At 49.7% G+C, this 20,569-nt stretch overlaps 6 protein-coding genes across 6 annotated transcripts; 4 read left to right on the top strand and 2 right to left on the bottom strand.

The window, feature by feature from the left end:
• Positions 1-155: 155 nt before the first annotated feature.
• LTR84_008924 (uncharacterized protein) lies at positions 156-1,550 on the bottom strand (the record flags this gene model as incomplete). Its single annotated transcript, XM_064852467.1, has 1 exon — positions 156-1,550. One exon carries the CDS (start codon positions 1,548-1,550, stop codon positions 156-158), a length of 1,395 nt encoding a protein of 464 aa, XP_064701442.1.
• A 3,682-nt stretch (positions 1,551-5,232) lies between these two features.
• Positions 5,233-8,064, top strand: LTR84_008923 (uncharacterized protein; the record flags this gene model as incomplete). The annotated part of the gene is made up of 1 exon (XM_064852466.1): positions 5,233-8,064. One exon carries the CDS (start codon positions 5,233-5,235, stop codon positions 8,062-8,064), a length of 2,832 nt encoding a protein of 943 aa, XP_064701441.1.
• A 512-nt stretch (positions 8,065-8,576) lies between these two features.
• On the top strand, positions 8,577-10,145 carry LTR84_008922 (uncharacterized protein; the record flags this gene model as incomplete). Its single annotated transcript, XM_064852465.1, has 1 exon — positions 8,577-10,145. One exon carries the CDS (start codon positions 8,577-8,579, stop codon positions 10,143-10,145), a length of 1,569 nt encoding a protein of 522 aa, XP_064701440.1.
• Positions 10,146-11,613: 1,468 nt separating this feature from the next.
• LTR84_008921 (uncharacterized protein) lies at positions 11,614-13,114 on the top strand (the record flags this gene model as incomplete). The annotated part of the gene is made up of 4 exons (XM_064852464.1): positions 11,614-11,670; positions 11,727-12,116; positions 12,187-12,481; positions 12,543-13,114. 4 exons carry the CDS (start codon positions 11,614-11,616, stop codon positions 13,112-13,114), a joined length of 1,314 nt encoding a protein of 437 aa, XP_064701439.1.
• A 1,514-nt stretch (positions 13,115-14,628) lies between these two features.
• On the bottom strand, positions 14,629-16,305 carry LTR84_008920 (uncharacterized protein; the record flags this gene model as incomplete). Its single annotated transcript, XM_064852463.1, has 1 exon — positions 14,629-16,305. The coding sequence occupies one exon, from the start codon at positions 16,303-16,305 to the stop codon at positions 14,629-14,631; it is 1,677 nt and encodes a 558-aa protein (XP_064701438.1).
• An 856-nt stretch (positions 16,306-17,161) lies between these two features.
• LTR84_008919 (uncharacterized protein) lies at positions 17,162-18,757 on the top strand (the record flags this gene model as incomplete). Its single annotated transcript, XM_064852462.1, has 1 exon — positions 17,162-18,757. The coding sequence occupies one exon, from the start codon at positions 17,162-17,164 to the stop codon at positions 18,755-18,757; it is 1,596 nt and encodes a 531-aa protein (XP_064701437.1).
• Between the last annotated feature and the right edge of the window lie 1,812 nt (positions 18,758-20,569).

Raw genomic sequence — 20,569 nt, 5'->3', positions numbered from 1 at the left:
ATATTCATTCTCGTACAACTAGAAAGAAACCATCATTATGCGCATACAAGCAATATACAACAGACTCCCCGACTTTGGTCTGCCCATTCTTCCAATCCTATCGATATCTCAATTCAAATGTGCGACAGTCCACGACACTGGCCCGACTTATGGCCTTAAGCGACACTGAAATTCGTGTGGGGTGGCTCATGCAACTGACTAGCACGCCTGGCAAGCATGATGCTGGCACCATGGTCGAAACTCCACTTCCGCCTTCTTGCATTGGCGAGTCTGTAGTTACGCGGTGTGACACCCATGACCTCTAATATCGCGCTCGCAACATGGCCTGCGAATTTCTCGTCGTTGATGTGAAGTGGATGTTTCTCAATTTCGATGCCTGAGCCTTGGAGGCCTTCTTCGATGGCTTCGAAGAGCGCGACATCTGCTTCGGGATTGTGGAATGGCTGCTGTGGCGCGTCGGCGGCACTGATCCCTCCCTGGGGGAGTAAGATACGAATGGAGCGCGGATCCGTGGCGTGCTGGGATAGTTTGGAGGCAATGAATTCTCCAATCTTGGTGTTTTCCTCAGGCGTCGTGCGCATGAGTGTGACTGCTGGGTTGTGGACGAGAAGTTGTCGGTCAGTGTACTTCTCCGGCACGGTGTCTCTGGGTCCAAAGTTGACCATGTCGCAGGCACCCACTGAGACGATCATGGGTATTCCTTTCTTGGCAGCGACCTCGAGTCGATCAGGTCCTGCTGTCAGGACTCCCCCGAATAGTTCATCGGCAATTTCGGTGGTGGTCAGGTCTATCACAGCATCGATCTGGCCTTCGGCGATGAGTCTCTCCATGGCTCGCCCTCCAGCTCCCGTGGCGTGGAAAACGTATATTTCATAGTCGGAAACATCGTGGGGCGTCGAAGACAGGATTTGGCGGATCTGATCAACACACGGAGTCGTGTTGCCAAACATGGTGACAGCAATACGTTTCCCTTTGGTGCCCTGAACAGATGGGTCCACCAGGGCTTTCGCATAGGAGAGCGTCATGGCGGAAATGGCTGCCGCTGCATTGGCCAGAATGCGTCTGAGGACCGAGTTTACACCTGCTATGTCAACTACGCTGTACATCATGGTGATGTCGGTCTCTTCGATGTAGTGCTTGATGTCTCCGCTGGCCATCGTCGAGACCATGAGCTTGGGAAAACCAATAGGACATGACTTCCTCATCAGAGCAGTAGCTAGTGATGAGCCACTGCTACCACCTGCAGATACAATGCCTTGAATCTGTGATTTGGAAACGAGGTCTTTCACCACCGGGAGGCATAGCTCGATGGCTTGATCGATATAGTCTCCTCGAGATAGACCTTTGAGCTCGGAAGCCCGTTCTTGGAGAGGAGATAAAAGCTCATCGGCAGAGAGCTGAGCAAGTGCAGGATCTTTGGAGGCAGTATGGCTCACATCAAGGACTTTGGTCTGACAAGCACCTTCCTCCAAGATCTTTAGCCTCAAGTAAGCGATTTCTGCGAGTTTGGTGTCGGTCGTACCAACTATAAGTATTGTGGGTTTCATCATGATGAGAAAATATAAGTGCGAATGCTAGCGGAAGTTGTGTGTAGGTCAAACACGCTTCAACAAGACTTACGAGATATGTTGTCTGATCAATCGTGTCTGAATAAAACCATTGTACTACTGAGTGAGAGGAGGTCTTATGACTGGCGTCACAGCTCTAGAATCAGCTTTAGTAAAGCGTGGCGTTCAGAGGTACGATTAAAGCAGGGAATTGCTTGCCCCTCTCCATGCTCGTATGTGGAAGGCTTAGGAAAGCAATTGCTTCTGTGAAAAGCCTCAGATCACTGGCAATGTGGTGTGGTACCCTGTGGCACTCTGTGGCTGGAGCAGTTCCCCGCAGTACCTGGCGGCCACCCCGCATTTCTTTATAGCTCGGTAGTAGTAATACTACTACCCATCGTACGGAGTATGGCACTTTGGGTAACATGCTTCGGAGGGTGACATGTCAGTTAATAGCGGACTGTGGTGGTATATGTTGAAGAGCTTGACTAAACGTCTATCCCATTGCCCGTAGTGAGAGGTTTAGACGTATTTGACGCTGTGTACACCACCTCCAGCTCCAATATAGAAAAGCCGGCAGCAGCAGCCGGCTCTTTAATAGCAGATCCTCCCTGCGGATATCAGTGGCAAATGTGGGCTTCTTGAATAACAGTTGACCGCGTTTTGTATTCAAGGCCCAGTCCTCCCGGGATACTATCATGACTTACATAAGAGTTCGACATTCTGGCCGAAAGGTTGCTCCTCCGGGATTTCCTCTTTCGGAGGACTTTCTGATCAGAGGCATGACTTGATTTTACTTTTTGGTGCTTGTCTCGTAGATCTTTGTCGATCCACCTTACGTGAATGGTGGATGGCGGCTCTCTCTCATGATGAGGGAGAATAAGCCTTTTCTCATGGCAGTCATCGTGTCTCACCGAGGGACCGCCGTGGCTATCTACTGCACATGTTGAATAGAAGATGGCAAGGATCAGGGATGCTGTTGGTTAACGCGACTCTTACTCCTCAAGAGAAGCACCAAAACAGCAAGTGGCAATTGATTGGTAGCCGTTTACTAATTACCCGTTGGGCCGGGGCACTCCTCGTAAGTCTCTACCAAGTTGAGCCCTTGAACGAACTCATGTGGATTCTCGACCAGATATGCCAAGGCATGAAGCAGATGAAGACCTCGTTTCGACCAACCCTGGCTCGAGGACATGGAGCGGAACACACCGGCTGCTCCTGACCTTTGCTTTCTTTTGATTTCTCTCTCACTTCAAATTGCGGTGTAGTCCTTTTGCAAGCAGACGAGTAGGAGTGGTGGACCCTTAGTTTTTGGAATGGTTGGGTAGTTTTGTGTATTACAAGCCCGACGAGCCATAAGACATGGGCTCCGGGTACAGCCCCTTCAAGGAATTTAAATGGGTTATCACTAGCTCGGTGTGATGCACAGTGGAAGTCTTGCTTTCCGTCATTGTGTTGAAGATACTCCAGTTAATCTTGAATGAGGTATGTTATTGCATCAAGTTACTCAGAGTGCCTGCATGAAATGGCTACTTCTCCACAATCTCCTGCTTGATAGAAGAGGGTATTTGCTTGATCAGGCGATGTGGCAAAGATGCACTTGCATGTGTAAGCTTGGGAATGATGTGCAGAAGTTAGTAACTGGTTAGTCGATTGCATGTTTCAACCATCGCCACCCAAGCATTCACGTAAATATTCGTAGCCGATGGAAACCCTCAGAGCCAGCATGCATGCGAGTTGGTGAATAGTGACAAGAACCCTCTGAAGAGCAACGGAAACTGGACCGGAGCAAGTGATCGACATGTAGCGCGGAATGAAACGAGGAACGAGGAGTTGTGCAACCGTGACGGCGAAAATGATGGAAACATCCAGGGAAAAGACATCATCGGGCAGCTTTAGGCGCGGTTAAGCACTCCGTCGACGCCTAAGGCTCCGTCGGTTGGACTGCGAGGGCTGGGGTTGAGCAGGAGGTGTCCGGCAAGGCACTACTTTGAAGCTAAGGAATGCTTGAGAACGCCCTGTGGTTATCCCTTAATTGTGCTACAGACTTGTGTTTTATAGCCTGTAGTTAGCTGCTTGGTTGTCCATCTCTCAGTGTTCCACGTCAAGGCTGTTGGTGCTAACAGTAGTAGCGCTTTGCCAGCGAACTTTTCACGATTGGCGACATGCAATGTTCTGCATCCTGTAGTCTTTCCTTTGCATACTGCCGTGGACAAAAGACACAAATGTTCAATCATAAACAGTCATCTCGCTAGAAATTGAGTACCGAGGTACCTACGTAGGTACTTTCTCGTTCTCGTATTGATGGCAGAAGCAATCAAACCATAAAGTTAGATATTCTCTGCAACCTCTAGTCTCAGAGGTACTTGAAAGATGGGAAGCAGATCATTCTTGCGCCAGCGATGGAATAGGCATAGAACAACCGGCTTAGGTTGTACTCCGTATTGTGTAAGCAGCAGTGGTCAGTGGTCAGTGGTCACAGAGGAGCATGGATCTGATATCACTGGCAGACTGGGAAGACCAGCAAGGTTCTGTTGTGATTCCCTGTTCCAAGAATTGACTTCAGACCGACATGGTATTGGTTGCACCAAAAACTCTGACGGTGAAAAAAACTCATGTGGGCTGAACAGGCCTTTCTTCAATGGTCCGCCGGAAGAGAAATGGAGTCCTTGGTGCCACGAAGTACTTGCCTTCTTTCTCCGGCTTCGTGGATGAAGGAAGAACTTCTTCCTTTGGTTGGGTGTAGCACAAATCTCGGAATGTCCATTACAATGATGGCCGGTAATCGCTGGAGCATGACTTGTAAGACTTCAGCTGCATACCGTCCAACCCCAAAGGCTCCGATGATGACGCTGCTTCCTCAGAGTACGAGATATGTGAACCCTAATTAATTAGCTGCTTAGGGATGACGAACGAGGCATGACTTGCGGGCTGAAAATGACCGCCGTGCAAACCAGTTTACTGAGCAGGGGGGGGATTGAAAGAGCCTTCTAGCCCCCGAGCCGCCACCTAGGAGTACCACCAATGGGTATTCATGTGAATACCCGCACTCGTCCTCGGTATCCATGCCCGTGAGCCCTACCCACTCCGGTATTGCCTGAGCCCTGCAATGTTCAAATTTGTGCCAATTGCCAGTGCGCTTTCCAGGCCTTAAGGCTTGGTATTAGGAAGGCCCTGGCTCCCTCAGGGCTCGCACTGGGCAGCACCTGGGCACCACCCTCAGCTTCAAGTTCTGATAATTCTTGCCCACACTAAACCAAACCCAGATCCTGTTAATTAGCTACCAAACTAGTTAGGACCTTGTTACTGCCTGCAGTGTGTGAGTCGTGACTTTGTGAACAACGAATATCGCATCTTGTCTTTCGCATCTTTCATCCTCACACTAACCTGCACATCATTCACATCTCGCATATTCGCATCTTAACCCTCCACTTTGGCATCTTTCCTTTGCGCCATTCTTCTGGCCCTTCTGTGCCTCATTCCTCATCTCCTTTATATTCCACCACTGTGATTTAGGCCACCATTTATCTTCCCTGGGAATCTTCTCGGCCCCCGGCATCCCCACACCTAATTTTCTCCTTCCACCCTGTCTCGTTCGACTTCATACTCGTCCAGTTGGCTTGCTGACCTGAAAAGAGTCACCAAGCTGACTGGGTTCGAGCTCATATTGCCATCCGCGACATAGATGCCGCGGAACTTCGCGGGGAAAAAGCACCAGCACAACAACCGCCATGAGAACGGCCTTGTAGGCCCGGGTAAACGTGTGACGAAGCAAAAGTCGAATGGTCATCTCAATGGCACTGCAAAGGGCCCTGTCCCAACCGAGCCTGTTCCCAACCAACCCAAAACCGACCTTGGTGTAAACACTTCGACCGCTGATCAAAACTCCATCTCCACCACCAACTCATCACAAGACGCCGCGCAGTCTCCCAGCCAGTCATCCCAGAAAGTCGGAACGGTGGAAGCAAGTGAGCAAAAGGGTCAGGACAAGGAAAAGGCCATCAAGTTGGACTCACATGCGTCGACAATGGTTCAGACTCGACGAAACGATGCGGCCTCCGCCAGGTCCAAGTCTATTCTCGATGTCAATGCTCTTCAGCTTGCTAGCACCATCCTACGATCTCGACCAGCATGTGACACGGTGTCCCTCCTCATCGTACTTTTGGCTCTTCCTTCCATGATTTTAACCATTGTCCAAGCACTCTTCGCTTCCCTAACCCTCATGCCAGGAGGTGGTGCGCCGGTTTCTCTATTTTCCCTCCTCGATATTTTCCAAGGTTCGGCCGGCGCCCCAAGCGCTCATACCATAGCGGCGGTGGACGTGATTGGGTTCGCCCTCTGGATCTGTCTATGGAATTGGGCTCAGAATTTTGCACTGGACCTCGCCCAGGTACAAATCGCAATTACTCTCGGCAATGGCAATTCCGGCAAAAATGGGAGCGTCACCACCTCATGTCTTGCGGCCATTCTTTTACTGCATTCTGTCCGGAGTAAGGGAGTTCGATGTTTTCTTTTCACGAACCTTGTACCCACGGAGCTTCTTTCACAACTCGGTTTGACCGATTATTTGAAGTACCTACCATCAGATGCCGATTTCGGCCAAAGCCCTGGTGCTCCATCCAAGATTCGCAGTCTATTCGCAGTTCATATTATCAGTCAAGCTGTTATGGCCATTGTTCGTCGCAGAATATCGAGCAGTAACCCTTCGACTAGCAATCAAAAGTCAAAGCGAGTGGACACGGAGGCCCTAGCTGGATCGTTATCTGATGCTTCTGCTCTGGATGGTTCGACCAATGCTGGAATATCGTCTGGGATTGACTACCAGCAACCACCAACACCTGGACCAAAAGATGGGAAAGAAAAGGTTACCAGTGCGAAAAAACGGAGGCGCTATGCAAATCATATCCGGAGCAAGCAACCATTTTGGGCGGCCCTTGCCAGCACCAAAGTTCATGTCCTTCGGGAAGTTGAACACAACAAGGGTCTACCGACTGTAGCGAACAACCAAGGCAGTCCTTTCGAAATGGTGCAGCAAGACGTTGTCTGGATCACTGGGGTTCATGCATCTAGTATATATTTTGAAGCGATTTATCCCTCTCCAGACGATCAACATGGCGATTCTTCGCAGGGATCCGAGTACAGACCCTTTTACGTACGCATCAACGGGGCAAGATGGCATATGGTGTCTCTGGAGTTGATGGAGAGCAACCCAGCCTCGGAAAATCCCAGTTCGCACTGGTCGGGTATCATATCCGGTCTCGCACCGAACTGCACTTATACCTGTACATTCATAGGCTCTGACACGGACGAAGAGTTTGGATCGGTGATGGTTAAGTCCCCACTCTTCCTAGACAAAGATGTTTCGACCTCGATGGCTCCGATTCCGCATCGCCAACCTGCTCGACCTGCAACTCCCAAGTCTACGTTGAGAAATACTATTTCCACCGCGGAAGCTAAAGCAAACGATGCTCGCAATCGCCAAACCAAAGCCCGTCGTCAACACCGGACCAATTTAGCCAAGATTGAAAAGGACGTCGAAGCGTCCACTGCTCGACTCAAGGCATCGACTGACGACACGAAGCTCAAGCAAAAACTGCTGCAACTGGAGCGCAATACCCGACAAGCTGAAGATGAGGCTGCGACTGCCAGTGCCGAGATTGATTCTTCGCGCGAGGAAGCCGATGAAGATCACACGACACTCAAAACAGAATACGAGTCGCAAGCTAAACTTCTTAGCGAAGCCAACACTGCGTTGACAAAAGCACGATCGGATGCCGACAACGAAACCTCTTGTGTTACGAATGAGCTCACCAATCTTACAACTAGGAAGGATCGTCTCACAGCTCGCAATACTAAGCTGACTGAGCAGCACGATAGAATCAATCAAGCAAATGTGCAAGGTCTGAACGAGAAAGAACGGAGAGCGGCAGAATCTTTTGAGGAGGCATCCGAGCAGCAAAACAAAGAGGCCAATCTGACAAGCCAGCTGCAGGGTGTCGAAAGTCAATTGCGTAACTCTCGAGTACGATGGGAAGCCAACTTCCGAGAGCTGGATGTCCTCGAGAAACAAGAGTTTCAACAGCGACAGATGATGCTCAATAACAGTGGGCCGTTGACTCCAGAAGGAGAGCTTCCTGGCACTCGTCCTCAGCCGCAACATGCACGTCCATATGCCTTCGGCAGCTTTCAGGCTTTCCCCAACAGTCCTGTGATTCCAGAAGTGCAAAGCTCGCCATTCCTTGCATATGCCAAAACGCTCCCGTCCAACGACATGCGCCGACCGCGATCTGATACCAACCGATCTGCAGGTGGGCTTAGCAATTTCTCTGCCGATTTTGAAGATGCTGATCCGATTCCTCCTATGCCAACAACTACGGACTACGAAATGACAGGACGTAAGGGAAGTGGGAGTAGTCGGGGCAAGAACAATGGGAGTCCGGGTACAATGGTCGGGGCTTTCAGCCCGCAACGAGGCAACTATAGTCCAGGGCATATTCCGGGTTCGGCGACGTGGTAGATTGATGAGAAGATTCTGATGCAATGTCCTACTTCAATAGCTATGTAGATGGCCTGACCGTGTTGGGTCACCCACCAGATGGCCGCCAAAAGTGTACTATGCTGTGTTACAACGAGAATCCTTCTTTCCGATCCTTTGATATACGTTGACTGTCTTCAGGAGATTGTCTTGGGAAGTGGCTATGTTGCGCCAGCCTGAGTCTTACTGAGGTATGTAGTTTTCGTTCTATATCTGAGTCATGGTGGTGCCAAGCTTTTGTTGGAGTGACTCCTGCCGTTTGAACCAGTGATAGCATCGCATGCACCATTATTTTCGGGCTCACATGCAGCGCAGCGTTATTAGGTGATCGGTCTCTATATCCTTCCTCGAAACCCACTCTCACGAACTTTGTCTTCCTCTACATGTGTCTGCGTTCCCGATTTCTCGTCATCACAACCAAAATTACCCGAACGTCACCGTACATCTGCTTGTCCACCAGAAATCCTTCCCGCTCCTTCATCACTGTCGCAGCCATGGCCCCGAAAGACAAAGAGAAGCGGGGCAAAGACACACTGAAAAACCCAAAGGGCACGAGAGACTGGTCCGATCAGGACTCCACCCTCCTCAATGATATATTCCACCAGATACGAACCGTCCTCAGTCGCTACAGCACGCAGCTAGATACCCCCGTCTTCGAACTCGCCGATGTGCTAAAAGGAAAATACGGCGAGGACTCCAAGTTGATCTACGACCTTGCAGACCAAGGCGGTGAACTGTTATCCCTGCGCTATGACTTGACGGTCCCCTTCGCCAGGTGGCTGGCCATGCACCCAGAAGTGAGAGAATACAAGCGCTTCGCGATCGGCAAGGTATATCGGAGAGATCAACCTGCCATCGCCAAGGGTCGCATGCGAGAGTTCTACCAGTGCGACGTGGACTTTGCGGGATCGGGGGCGTCTACGATGTGGGACTCGAAGATTGTGGCTATCGTGGTCGAAGTCTTCGAGGCTTTGGAGTGGCAGGGTCACTATACTATCAAGCTCAATCACCGAAAAATCCTGGATGGTATCTTTGAGGTTTGCGGTGTTCCTGAGGACAAGATTCGAGCCATATCGAGCGCAGTCGATAAGCTGGACAAATCGCCGTGGGAAAAGGTACGCACGGAAATGGTGGAGACAAAAGGACTTGACGAGGCCGTGGCAGACAAAATAAGAACATATGTCGTACAAAGAGGAGAGAAATGGCAGGGAAGCAAAGAGCTACTCGAGTCGCTAAAGAAGGACGAAGCCTTGCAGGCTAATGCCAAGGCAAAGCAGGGCATCGACGAAATGGAAGTTATACTACGCATCCTTGAAGTATTGGGGGCACATCGCGATATCTCGTTCGATCTCTGCCTTGCACGTGGCCTCGATTACTACACTGGAATTATCTACGAGGTAGTCACTGAAGGGTCGGCGCCCGCGACTGTCAACGGTGGCGATGCTCAGCAGGTACAAGCAGAAGGCAAAAGTAAGAAAAAGAAGAAAGAGCTGACCGAAGACGATGACCGCTCTGATGATCCGTCAGTCGGTGTGGGATCGGTTGCTGCTGGTGGGCGATACGACAATCTAGTCGAACGATTTCTACCTGGTTCCGATATGCAATGCGTTGGTGTGAGCTTTGGTGTAGATCGCATCTTCAGCATCACCAAAGCTCGATTAGCGCAAGGCAAGAAATTCAGCTACGTCTCATCAACCGCCACCGATGTGTACATCATGGCCTTTGGAGGGAAAGAATTCAGTGGCCTGAGTGCCGAACGATTATTGATTGAACAGATGCTGGCGCGAGCTGGCCTAAAGGTCGAATACTCTGCGAAGGACAAGCCTAAGCCACAGCTACAATTCAAAAATTCAGAGAAATGTGGAGCCAAATATGCTGTGATTCTTGGTGAGGATGAGCAAGCTCGAGGAGAAGTGAGGGTCAAGGAACTAGGTCTTCCAGATGGCCATCCGGAGAAGGAAGGCGTGTTGGTCAAACTGGAAAATCTAGTCTCCGAGGTGACAGCACGGATGAAGGGCTTGGAAGTGACGGAGAAGGTCAAAGACTTGGAAGTCGCCAAGTGAAGAACAAAAAGTCACTGCGGTCTTCGGGACTGCTCGGATCTTGCGATCGAGTTTGATCTGAACGTGGCATTTTCGCTTGGAATGTATTACTACTACGACCGTTGAGCAATGAGCATGAAGTACCGAGTAGATACGAATACATAGACGGGGATTCCTTGCCGTCCTTTGTTACGCACCGACAACCGTTGATCGGCAGGGAGGCACATGTTATCAAGCACCGAGTACGAGTACTCCGTATGGAGTATGCCAAGTGATAATAGGCCGTCCGTGGACCTGTCCTTCCACTCTCCATACCCTGGGTCTTTCAAGATCGAGACCTGCAGATCTCGTAGACGATTACAAGAATGGAAAAATCGGTGCTTCATGTTATATTATGGCCGATGTGAAACTCCGCTGCAGAGATCCTCCATTAAACAATAGCGTGGCACGTGGGCAAATGTACATTGTCCATGGTGACAGCTGAAACTCACCGCGAGAGGGACAAGGAGGAAGAAGCCGAAATGTTGAATATTGACCCATAATTGACAGCAACAATGATATCAAAGTGGTCAATGGTGGGCGGTCTGAAGCTGAGTCGAGAGCATCTCGCTTCCCCTGATGGCGTTGTTCGTCGGTGCGACCGCGTGCGGAAGTGAGAGCCTTGTGCACACCAGGGGCAGCCTTATCAGTCTTGGCACCCGAGACTCCCAAACGGCCCGCAATGCCAAGAGCGGCCTGTCCAGCCCCTATTAGGATGCTGCCCACCGGCGCGATACATGATTTTTTTCTCTCGACAAGGGAAATGTCAACATTATGCCCGAATCAGTCACATTCGAGGACAAGATTTCTTTCGCTAAGCAGCCGCTGCGAATCAATGAGTCAAGCCAAGGCGCGAACAGGAACGCGAGGGTTTATCTATCGAGATCTCTTGCCGTTGACGCCCCACTTGGTCCTCTCCAAGTCTTGCTGACTGTGAAACACCCCCCGTCTCAGCAGGGCACTTCTGGCACAGTCGGCCTCATTTTGATACTACCCAGCCACCCAAGCATTTGACCTTGAGACTCGGATGAAGTCTTTTGCGTCGCATGTCGCGTTTGAGATGCCCCTTTGAGCCAATGGCCATCGAATGTGCGGTGAACTGGCTGAATTCGTTCCATCTTGTCGCTTACCGGCCTGTTCGCTCCTCTGCAATCGCTGTCTGAAGCCGTTGTCCGGATGTCGAGCGCGCCGAAAGGATCCTCCTCCTTTCAATCTTGCACCATCTCCCATCCCCTTGCTGGTCTTGGGGGTTTTGGAAATGTACATTAGAACACACAACCGTTCGCTCATGTCGTTCCATTTTCCTTCTCCATCCTCTCTCTCACATCCACATTCGTTCTTGTTGCAGGTCATCAACTAATTTTTCCTTTCCGCTCCTTTTCTAAAACAATTCCAAGAAAATCCCAAGAAAAGCCCGATATATTCTATATTTATCTCTCATTTCTACAAGATGCCGGCTATTCGTTCCTTTTTCTCAGCTACCTTGATGGCAGCTTGCCTGGCGCAAGTATGATCATGGCATGCCAATGTTTGCTTGGAACCAAACTGATTGACTCATCATAGGTGATGGCTGGCGGTGAGGGTGGTGGTCAAGGTGGATGGGGAGGAGAAGGTGGCCAAGGTGGTGGCAGCCCTCCTCGATTTGGCGGCGGTGGTGGTCAAGGAGACTACAAAGACAACGACCACCAAACATCTCAATGGCAAGACTGGCAGCCAACTCATGTTCAGCCACCACCAGTGGCTGTCTGCGAGCCAACTTTCGTCACCAAGCACGTCGAAGTAACCAAGGTCGTTGAAGTCACCAAGCCTGTGGAAGTCACCAAGAACATGGAGGTCACGAAAATCGTCGAGAAGCCTGTGACCGTAACTGTGACCTTCACCAAGGATGGAGAGAAGCAAATCTCCACCGTCATCAAAGATGGAGGCAGAGCCACGATCACCGAAGCCAAGACGGTGAGCAGCCGCGATCCCCCACGATCCTATTCCATTTCAGACACAATTCGTACTGACTTCTTACCTCTAGATAACGGTCACTGCTGCTGCTCCTTGCACATCAGTAGCTACCGCAATCGTCACTCAGTGGCAGAATGCTCCTCCTGGATGTTGGTGCGGCGGTGGCCAACCCCCTGCGTGGCAGGGACAATGGCCTCCTTCCAACGCCGTCGCCGTGGGCAACATTCTACCTGGCCTGTCTTCGATTCCAGCTGCTGAGGCTCTCAAGACTGGTGTTACTGTTGCGGGACCTGCTCCACCAGCGCCAACTGGTGCTTCTGGTCCTCCCCCAGCTGGTGGTCCCCCTGGGGCTGGCTTCGGCTCAAGTAAGTCTAGCTCCTGAAATATTCTCGCTGAAGAAGCAATCCGACTAACATGTCGTGACAGGTTCATCTGGTACGATAACTTCTGGTTCTAGCAGCGTTCCTTCTTCTAACAACGCGCAGCCAAATGAGACTGGAGGTCTAGTACCTAATAGACCAGTGGCGCCGCCAGCACCCGCCATCAGTTCTTCATCCTCTGCGGCGTCATCTGCATCCACCCCGGCCTCATCATCATCATCAACCACATCCAACAAACCCAGCACCACTATTGTCTCGCCTCCTCCTGCCGGATCAGCACCACCTCCGGCAGCAGGAGGTCCACCACCTCCACCTTCAACTACTCGTGCCAGCACCACATCACCATCTACCACCAGTTCTACTTCTTCTGCTTCTTCATCATCTCTAGCCACGGCCGCCGCCCTGTCAACCTCAGCAGCCGCACTGCTACCTGTCGGACCAGTCGGTTCGGGGGACAAGCCAGTACAGTCAACTGACAACAGCTCAGACGCGCCCGCGGCAAGCGGATTCCCTGCGGGATCGTTCAAGACCTTGGACCCCGCGACTCTCACTGCTCTCGCGGGCTCGCACACCCTAGGTATTGGCCGGAGAGACCCGCAACCATCATTACTCATGTGAAAAGAAAAGTCTTCTTTTATTCTTTGTCATTTAAAATCCTCGAATGTTGTTTTGAGACGTCTCTCCCAAGCCAAACAAACCAATTCTTGATACCCCATCATCGCGCCTAGCCGGACTCTCGCGTCTTGTTGTCAGTTCCACGGTCCATCCATCCATCTGTTCTGTTCTGTTGTCCTCGCCCCGAATTCTGGTAATTCCGCGGCCCGGAGGATTTGTATGAAGAAACCAAGCACCTTTTTTTGTACTTACCTTTTTTCTGGTGTATGTATTCCTGCTATAGGAATGCCACCATGAATGACGACCCATGTTATAGAGGGATCGTCACCATTTTTGTATATTGTTTTTGGACCCAAGACAACAACAACGCGTTTGGAGATTTTTTTTCGAGAGAAGGAGAGAGAAAGAACGAACATGCGGAGGGGAAGACATGGTGTGAATGTCCTTTCCCCTTCCATGGCCATCAGCAACACAGAAGAGACGAAACGGGCGAATCGAATGGAACGAAGCAGCAGTCGGTATTACACCGCCGACGATAAACCCATCGTCGTCGACATATACGACCGCTTCAGTTCCCCGATGGGAAAAGCCCATTTTCCCAACGCAGGTGTGAAATAAAGAAAAGATTAACAGCTTAATCTCGGGGAGGGCGGGAAGGAAGCAGGCAAGGCAACGGACGAGAAGAGGAGGGATTAAAAAGCAAATGCAAATGCACACAGCGAGCTCTTGATGACTGGTGAATCCCACACAACGGGGATGGGGGTTGGATTCCTCTGTAATAGCCCATTCTTTCTACATAGATTGGAGGATCACGCCGTCCTCGTGGGATTCATAATGTGACGTCGGGCTGGGCTGCACTCCCCGGGGCCTGCCTTATTTTTCAACAACTTTTTTGAACCATTGTTTATTACACTTGTGAGCCCGATTTCACAACTGATGCTTTGAAAACAAGTCGTTGGATTTTGTACGTACGTCGTGTGCATGGACTCTAACTTAGTGATCTGGTCGATCCGTCTCCATGCTGTCACGGGCACATAGTCTGACTCTTCACTGTAGAAGTAGCAGACTCTCCAAGATTGCCAAGCGAGAGCCAACCAAGGACAGCACCTTCACTTAGATCTTGCCCTAACTATGTTGCTCGTGGATTGAACTGTCGGCCAGCCATGCGAGAATGTCTGGCCACGAGCCGAGCGTTCTTGTGAGCTGCGGCATTCGTTGCCGGTATGTATTCATTAGCTTCTTGTAATCGATGTTAGGGCGAGCAGCTGTGACGTAGGTGAATGAGTCGTCCTTTCGATCTTTCATAGACTCCTAAGCTTGGGTGGTGCCGCTGTGGGCGGACGGCAACCATGTATCTCATTAAATGACGGTGTCAGAAAAGATGCCACAGGGCTACTCAGACAGCAAGGTGGCTGTTTCAAGACTACGACCGCATAGGTCTACTTTGTATCAATTTTTAAGGGGTATACAGACAACGTTTGGCTTAGTCCGAAAGGAGGCTGTGCTTGTCTAGAGCATCATCCATAGTTGCTCAAATTTCTTCTTTTGCCGTTTTCGTACCAGTCGCTGCAAACTTCGGCTCTCATCTTCTCGAAGGCTTCTTGGCTTAGATTCCGTACAGGAACATAAGCACGGCCTTCAAACATAGCGTGTCCTTGGGATTTGTTGGCCCGAAAGCCTTCCTTTACACCTTGCGCCGGTATCATGTTTGGCAGACCTAGCCACGAGGTTAGAGTCGCGACCAACTCGATTTTGGAATCTTCTGGCAGTCGGGCAAAGACTTTTAATGCGTCCATGGCTGCTTTGGTCAGAAAAATCTCTTTTGCAGATCCGCTACCTTTGCGAAGAGATACCGCGTCGACATCGGCCCACGATTTCGCAAGAATCCATGGTATGATCTCGACTTTGAGCTTGTAAACTTGAGTCTGCAGATCAATTGCGCTCGAGCTATCAACCATAGTGGATACACGATTCAGCAGATAGCGACCTTCTGAGGGTGCATCTTGAAAGTCGTACAACATGATATTGAGGAGGAAGAGACTAAGAAAGCGACTGGTTCGTTGTGATACAGCGTCATCTGGGGCTGACATGCATAATAAAGCTATGATATGAGGATGTATTGGCGATTCTTCCGCTGTGTTCCACCATGGTCTCTCTGGCACTGAATCCCTGAGTCCTGTTGAATTATTTGTGACTCCGTCGATACCGCGGTGGAGAGTTATCTTCTTCCCAGCAATTCCCTGCATGGTGCTGAGAATCCTGAAGAACCCTCTGGAGCATACCTGCGCTTCGGCCATATCGCTGGTCTCGAGCTCCGCTAGGACAAAGAAGCCAAGACAGCTGAGTGGGTGGAACATGAATGTTGCGTTCGAGAATAAAGACTCGAAACCGCACAATTGAAGCATCCGAGCTAGTCCTTTTAGATGGATTCTATTTGTTTCCAGGTTGAGTGAGCGAGACTCGATGGCAATAGCAGAGCAGACACAAGCAATAGCAAGATCTGATGTCTGTGTCTCTGGCTCTCCCAGAAGTTTCGCAGTAGATTTGTAGAATTTAGCTTTCCGATAGAGCATACTCGCCGGAGGCTGATGGCCTTTCGAAATGGAGAGTAATGCTTCACAATCAATGAGGATGTGCTGCAGGCCGAGTTTACAATGCTGCACGCTTTTCCAGTTCATGTCTCTATTGGGACAGAACATACCACTTCCATTGGTTCCGTACGCGACATCTGGAGCAAATTGAAGGTATCTGACAACCATATTCCGCTCTTCTGGGGACAGAGAACGGGTTCCAGATTCGAGTTGGTCAAGCATCGTGTCTCGAATGGGCAACTGCGGCCGATTTGGGGATTTCGGGCTATCGGAGACAACATTACAGACATTCAAGGTTTCGATAACATCGTCCTTAACATCTTTTTGGATGAGCTGATATTTGAACTTGGCCGCCTTCAGAAGATCTGGAGAAATCGTCGAAGCTGAACTATTATCGAACTCCTCAGATCCGTCGGCTTGTCCCCAAAGATAAGCCTTTTCCCGCTTTCGGGGAGTTGCATGCCTGAGCGAAAACTTGGTTGGTGCCGGTCCAATCCTCCATGAAGAGCTACCTGGGATCTTGCGACGTGGCTTTCTATTCCCAGTCTGATTTATACCGTCGTGACCATGGTCAAGCACATGCGGCATCGTCTGGACAGGCATTGGAATGAGACAACCTAAGTAGAAACACAGCTATGCTATGTTCACACACTTGACCAGACTCACACAGGACGCAGCGGTCTGAAAGGGTAAGGGAGCTATTTTGAACTATCTGGAGATGATATCAGCTTTTCATCATCCTGAACATCCATAAGCCGTACGACATGAGCGAGCAAACCTGACCCTGAACTCGATAAAAGTGATTGAATTCCTCCTTTCGTGGTTGCCAAATGATAAAAACACAGCTATACAAGGCTGACTGGCCTGGTGGATACCTATGCTGCAGGTACTCAAACTATTAATATGAACGACAAACGTGATTAAGAAATGATCACTGCCAGCGTGGGGCAAAAGAATGCCATGCAGGGTCCAATGCTCGGCTATCGCTTACATGCGTGAGTCTTTCAGCGGGCAGCCAGACTTACTACCTAGCCAAAACCGGACGCCAAATCATGCTTTTCTATTCGTGGAGTTACCGTACCCAAACTCTGTTTTCGCACCTTACAAAGTGTGCAGATGAGAGGTACCTTGGGTTCGATTCAGTGGCGCTTCTTCTGCAGATGAAACCGGATCACAGATGTGGCGCTTTCTTGCTTTCATTCTCATTGCTCAATCAGCATATGCTCGGCTCAGCTACAAAATTGATGCACGAAGATTGATGTTGCACTCGTCTTGATCGGATCGATTAGCTGCATAGCAAGGAATATCGCAAATAGCGCAGAAAATCAGGAAATCTTCAACGGCATCCTGTATCTCCATCGACCATTTACATGAGGAAATCGCTCTCAGACCTTGTTATTTCACCTGCATGATAACCTCATTGCCACGTCAGAAGTCGCGTTGAATCCGTGTTTCTGATATGGCTATTATCGCAATTGAATATACCGATGACCACTTCGTGGAGTTTGACCACAGCAACAAGCTTGATTCGAAACACATTTCACTAGTGAGAAGGCAGATCTGGCGAGAGAAAAGATCCAAGATTAAAGTCCCCACCCCTGGTCGATTTCGGTGGACTCAACCATTGATGTCGGTCGTCAACAAAGGCAATTCCGATCCCTTCAACGTTTTGCCCGTGAAAATCACTCCATCTGTCAACAAAGCCATTTCTTTCTTACGCGACAGCTTTGTGCCAAGCCTATACCTGACACCTTTTTTCGGCCGCTGCTCCGAGGGAGACACTGCAAAGACGGCATCATTGGAGAGATCAAGCTTCATATCATACCAACTTGTTAAGAGAACCTGGGATACTATTTGCTTAGGCTTATGCGACGAAGTAACCGCAGCAACCAGTCTAACTACAGGCCTCGCCCTCATCACGCGAACTATGCCCGGTGCAACAAAACAGGACCGTGTTAGTTTACTGGAAATGCAAACAGAAGCCTACAGATTAGTACGTAGCAAGCTGGAAAAGGGAGAGATTGTTAAAAACGAAAATGAGAAGATGAAATTCGTTCTACAATTATACTGGCTATTCCGAGCCGACTGCGTTCTGGGCAACATCGCTACCGCAATCAAACACGGAAAGATGCTTCAATATTTTTTGCGAGAAACGAATGTGGCCATGGACCACACTTTCATATCATACCTGATAGGAAGCGATACTGAAATTGCGGCCAAGACAATGCAAAGAACAGTTCTGGATATTGATTACTGGATCCCATCTCTATTCGCTCCTCATTGGCCGTTGTGGGAGAGTCTTCTTCCTGAGGTCTCGTCCGGCTACATTGAAGCTGTTGACTCAGTCATTAACACAGAGCCACTGCTTGGATTGTTTTATCGCAGTCGTCGACTACTAGCAATTGCAGAGCATCCGAAGTGTAAAGTCAAAGACCCTGCTTCGGCAGAGGCACTTGTCCTGTATACTTGGACTCGTGGCGTCGTTGACTTGGGCCATTTCATCAACCACTACATGGATCTTGCCACACTTTTAGAGACAGCTGGTGGCGAAGAGTCTTTAGGCGAGATTGGTAGCCAAGCAAGCATCAGCCTTGCTGCATTGTGTATGATGCGCTGGATCGCACATACGGCAACTATTAACGGCGTCGACTTGCGCGATGCATCTGGTACCATCATCTCACATTTGCAGCAACGGATGGAACAAGTGCAGTCTGTCTGCAGCCCAGAAGAGCTTAAGCGATACGAGAGAGCGTATCTATGGATCTTTTTCATTGGAGCGCTCTATTATCAGAAGAAGAACAAAATAGATCAGTGGCCTGTGAAATCGTGGTTTCATGAAAGATTGAGGTCACACGCACGCGCTATGAATATCGTTGCTTGGCCAGACCTCAGACAGGTCCTTCAGAATTTCGTCTATTCTGATCATGTGGAGCCAAATGGGGCTCTTTGGATTGGCAAAACCTTGGAGCTTACTTTGTCAGACCCTTTGATTGGCAAAACTTTCCCAGCAGTTGGACAGTCTTGTGGACATCAGTCAGAGATTGTACTGAGATAATTCACACTGAGGAACCTACAGATTACCCACATAGCTTGTATAGTTCGGTAGTATATGTTCAAGGTCAAAACATACGACCCTGGAGAATGAGATAAAACTAAGGTGCGCCGCCCTCGCATCCATTAAGAGGGAAAGTCCCCTTATGCTGGAAGCTAGGACTCGCGAGAGTCTTAATGGTCAAACCAGTATTTCCGCCAGCTGGCATAGAGTTTCTCATCCCAGTGAGTCTGTCGAAGAATTGGCTCCAAAGTATCCCATTGCCTAGACATAGGATACTTTCCCCAAGCCTTCCGTCTAAGTCTTTTACACAAATTTGGAGAGCACTCCTGCGCCTGATGGTTACCAACTGTACCAACAACTATCCAGATGTAACAATTGGTGACACTGATGTCACGGTCCAGCTCAATCGTAATTAGAGAACGTATTGTTGCCCTCAATGTTTTAAGCATCAATTCTGAAAGTGGAAGACCAAGTCCTGACAACTTCAAGAGGACTAGGTGATTCACTAATAACACCTCAAATTCTGGGAGTCCCTGGGTCATCTCCGCCTCCCATCGGTGCCTGAAGAATCGCAAGTCATCTTTTGTGAATCCGAACTCACTATGATGCTGGCTTGCTTGGAGAAAGAAAAGAAGCGTTCGCAAGGTTGGACTGGTAAGCTTTCTTGAAGTTGCGAGCTGAGAGAAAGTCGGCGACATCGATATTAGGCTACCGACAGAAGTACTCTCCAAGATATCAGTAATTTGTGATGAAGAGCTCTCACACTCGGCTTGTGGGTTGACAGGAGGGGAATTCACATAGCTGTTGCCATGCCAGACATCTGTTCTTTGTCTGCACATCAGCTTCTGCCTCATCCTCCGACAATAATACTCACAACACTATCGAGTTTGCCAGGACGCCAGCCACCCCAAGCGTTTCTAGTCCGCCTCTCTTTTTAACTATCTCTCGTACGGCTCTGAGATGTGGTTGGACGAATTGGTGATCTTTTAGTTTTGTCTGCCTTGCTTTAACCCACAGTATCAAGGAAGAGGTAGGATAAACATACATCAACCTCTAGGATTGCCATTATGGTACCGAGCGTCACATCATCACTGGCCTGGACAGGATCTACAAGTCGGGGCAACCGCTTCTGTAAGCTCAGTTCTCGATACTTTCTGATTGCAATTCCTGTCCTTCCTTCGAGATCATGTCCACGCATGGCAAGAGCTGAGGCGATTGTCGCCTGAAATAGCATTGGATGATGGATACACCATGGTAGGAAAGTTTTGAGAAGAGGATAGTGGCCGTCCTTGTCCACACCGAAAGGAGAATTCGAAGCGAACCCTACTGCCATAACATTCGCAACTTAATGTGAAATTAGCATTTAGCGTAGGCCACTTCCAAATTCATACTTACACCAGTGCAGCGCTGCGCTAACATAGACATTTGACTTGGTGGGTAAGCTGTCGAATGGGTCGTTACGAAGACCTCCAAGACTTATGGAACCAGGTCTAGGCCAGTACGCTCGGCTGGAAATGGGAAGTGACGTATCGGAACAGTTTTGGGCGTGGTTCTGCATTAGATCCATATCGGGAGTTGCTATCGTTTCGATGGGTATTCGACGCCAACCAATGGGATTTTTGACCGATCTTTTGATTCGCGATTTGCATCGGGCAAGGGCTGATCGACTGTGGACATGTCGATTAATGCAGCGACGATCTGCTGGATCGATTGCACTGTGACCTGAAAAATGTGCAGGGATAGTTTGATCTATGAATACAAATCGCATGTCGTTCCTCCGAGAATGAGATGCTTACTTGGATGTTCGTCCTT

Source organism: Exophiala bonariae, assembly GCF_035927105.1.
Source record: "Exophiala bonariae strain CCFEE 5792 chromosome Unknown scaffold_34, whole genome shotgun sequence".
In the NCBI taxonomy this organism is placed as follows: Eukaryota; Fungi; Ascomycota; class Eurotiomycetes; order Chaetothyriales; family Herpotrichiellaceae; genus Exophiala; species Exophiala bonariae.
The sequence above is the reverse complement of the archived record's forward strand: the minus strand, read 5'-3'. Positions and strand labels throughout refer to the sequence as shown.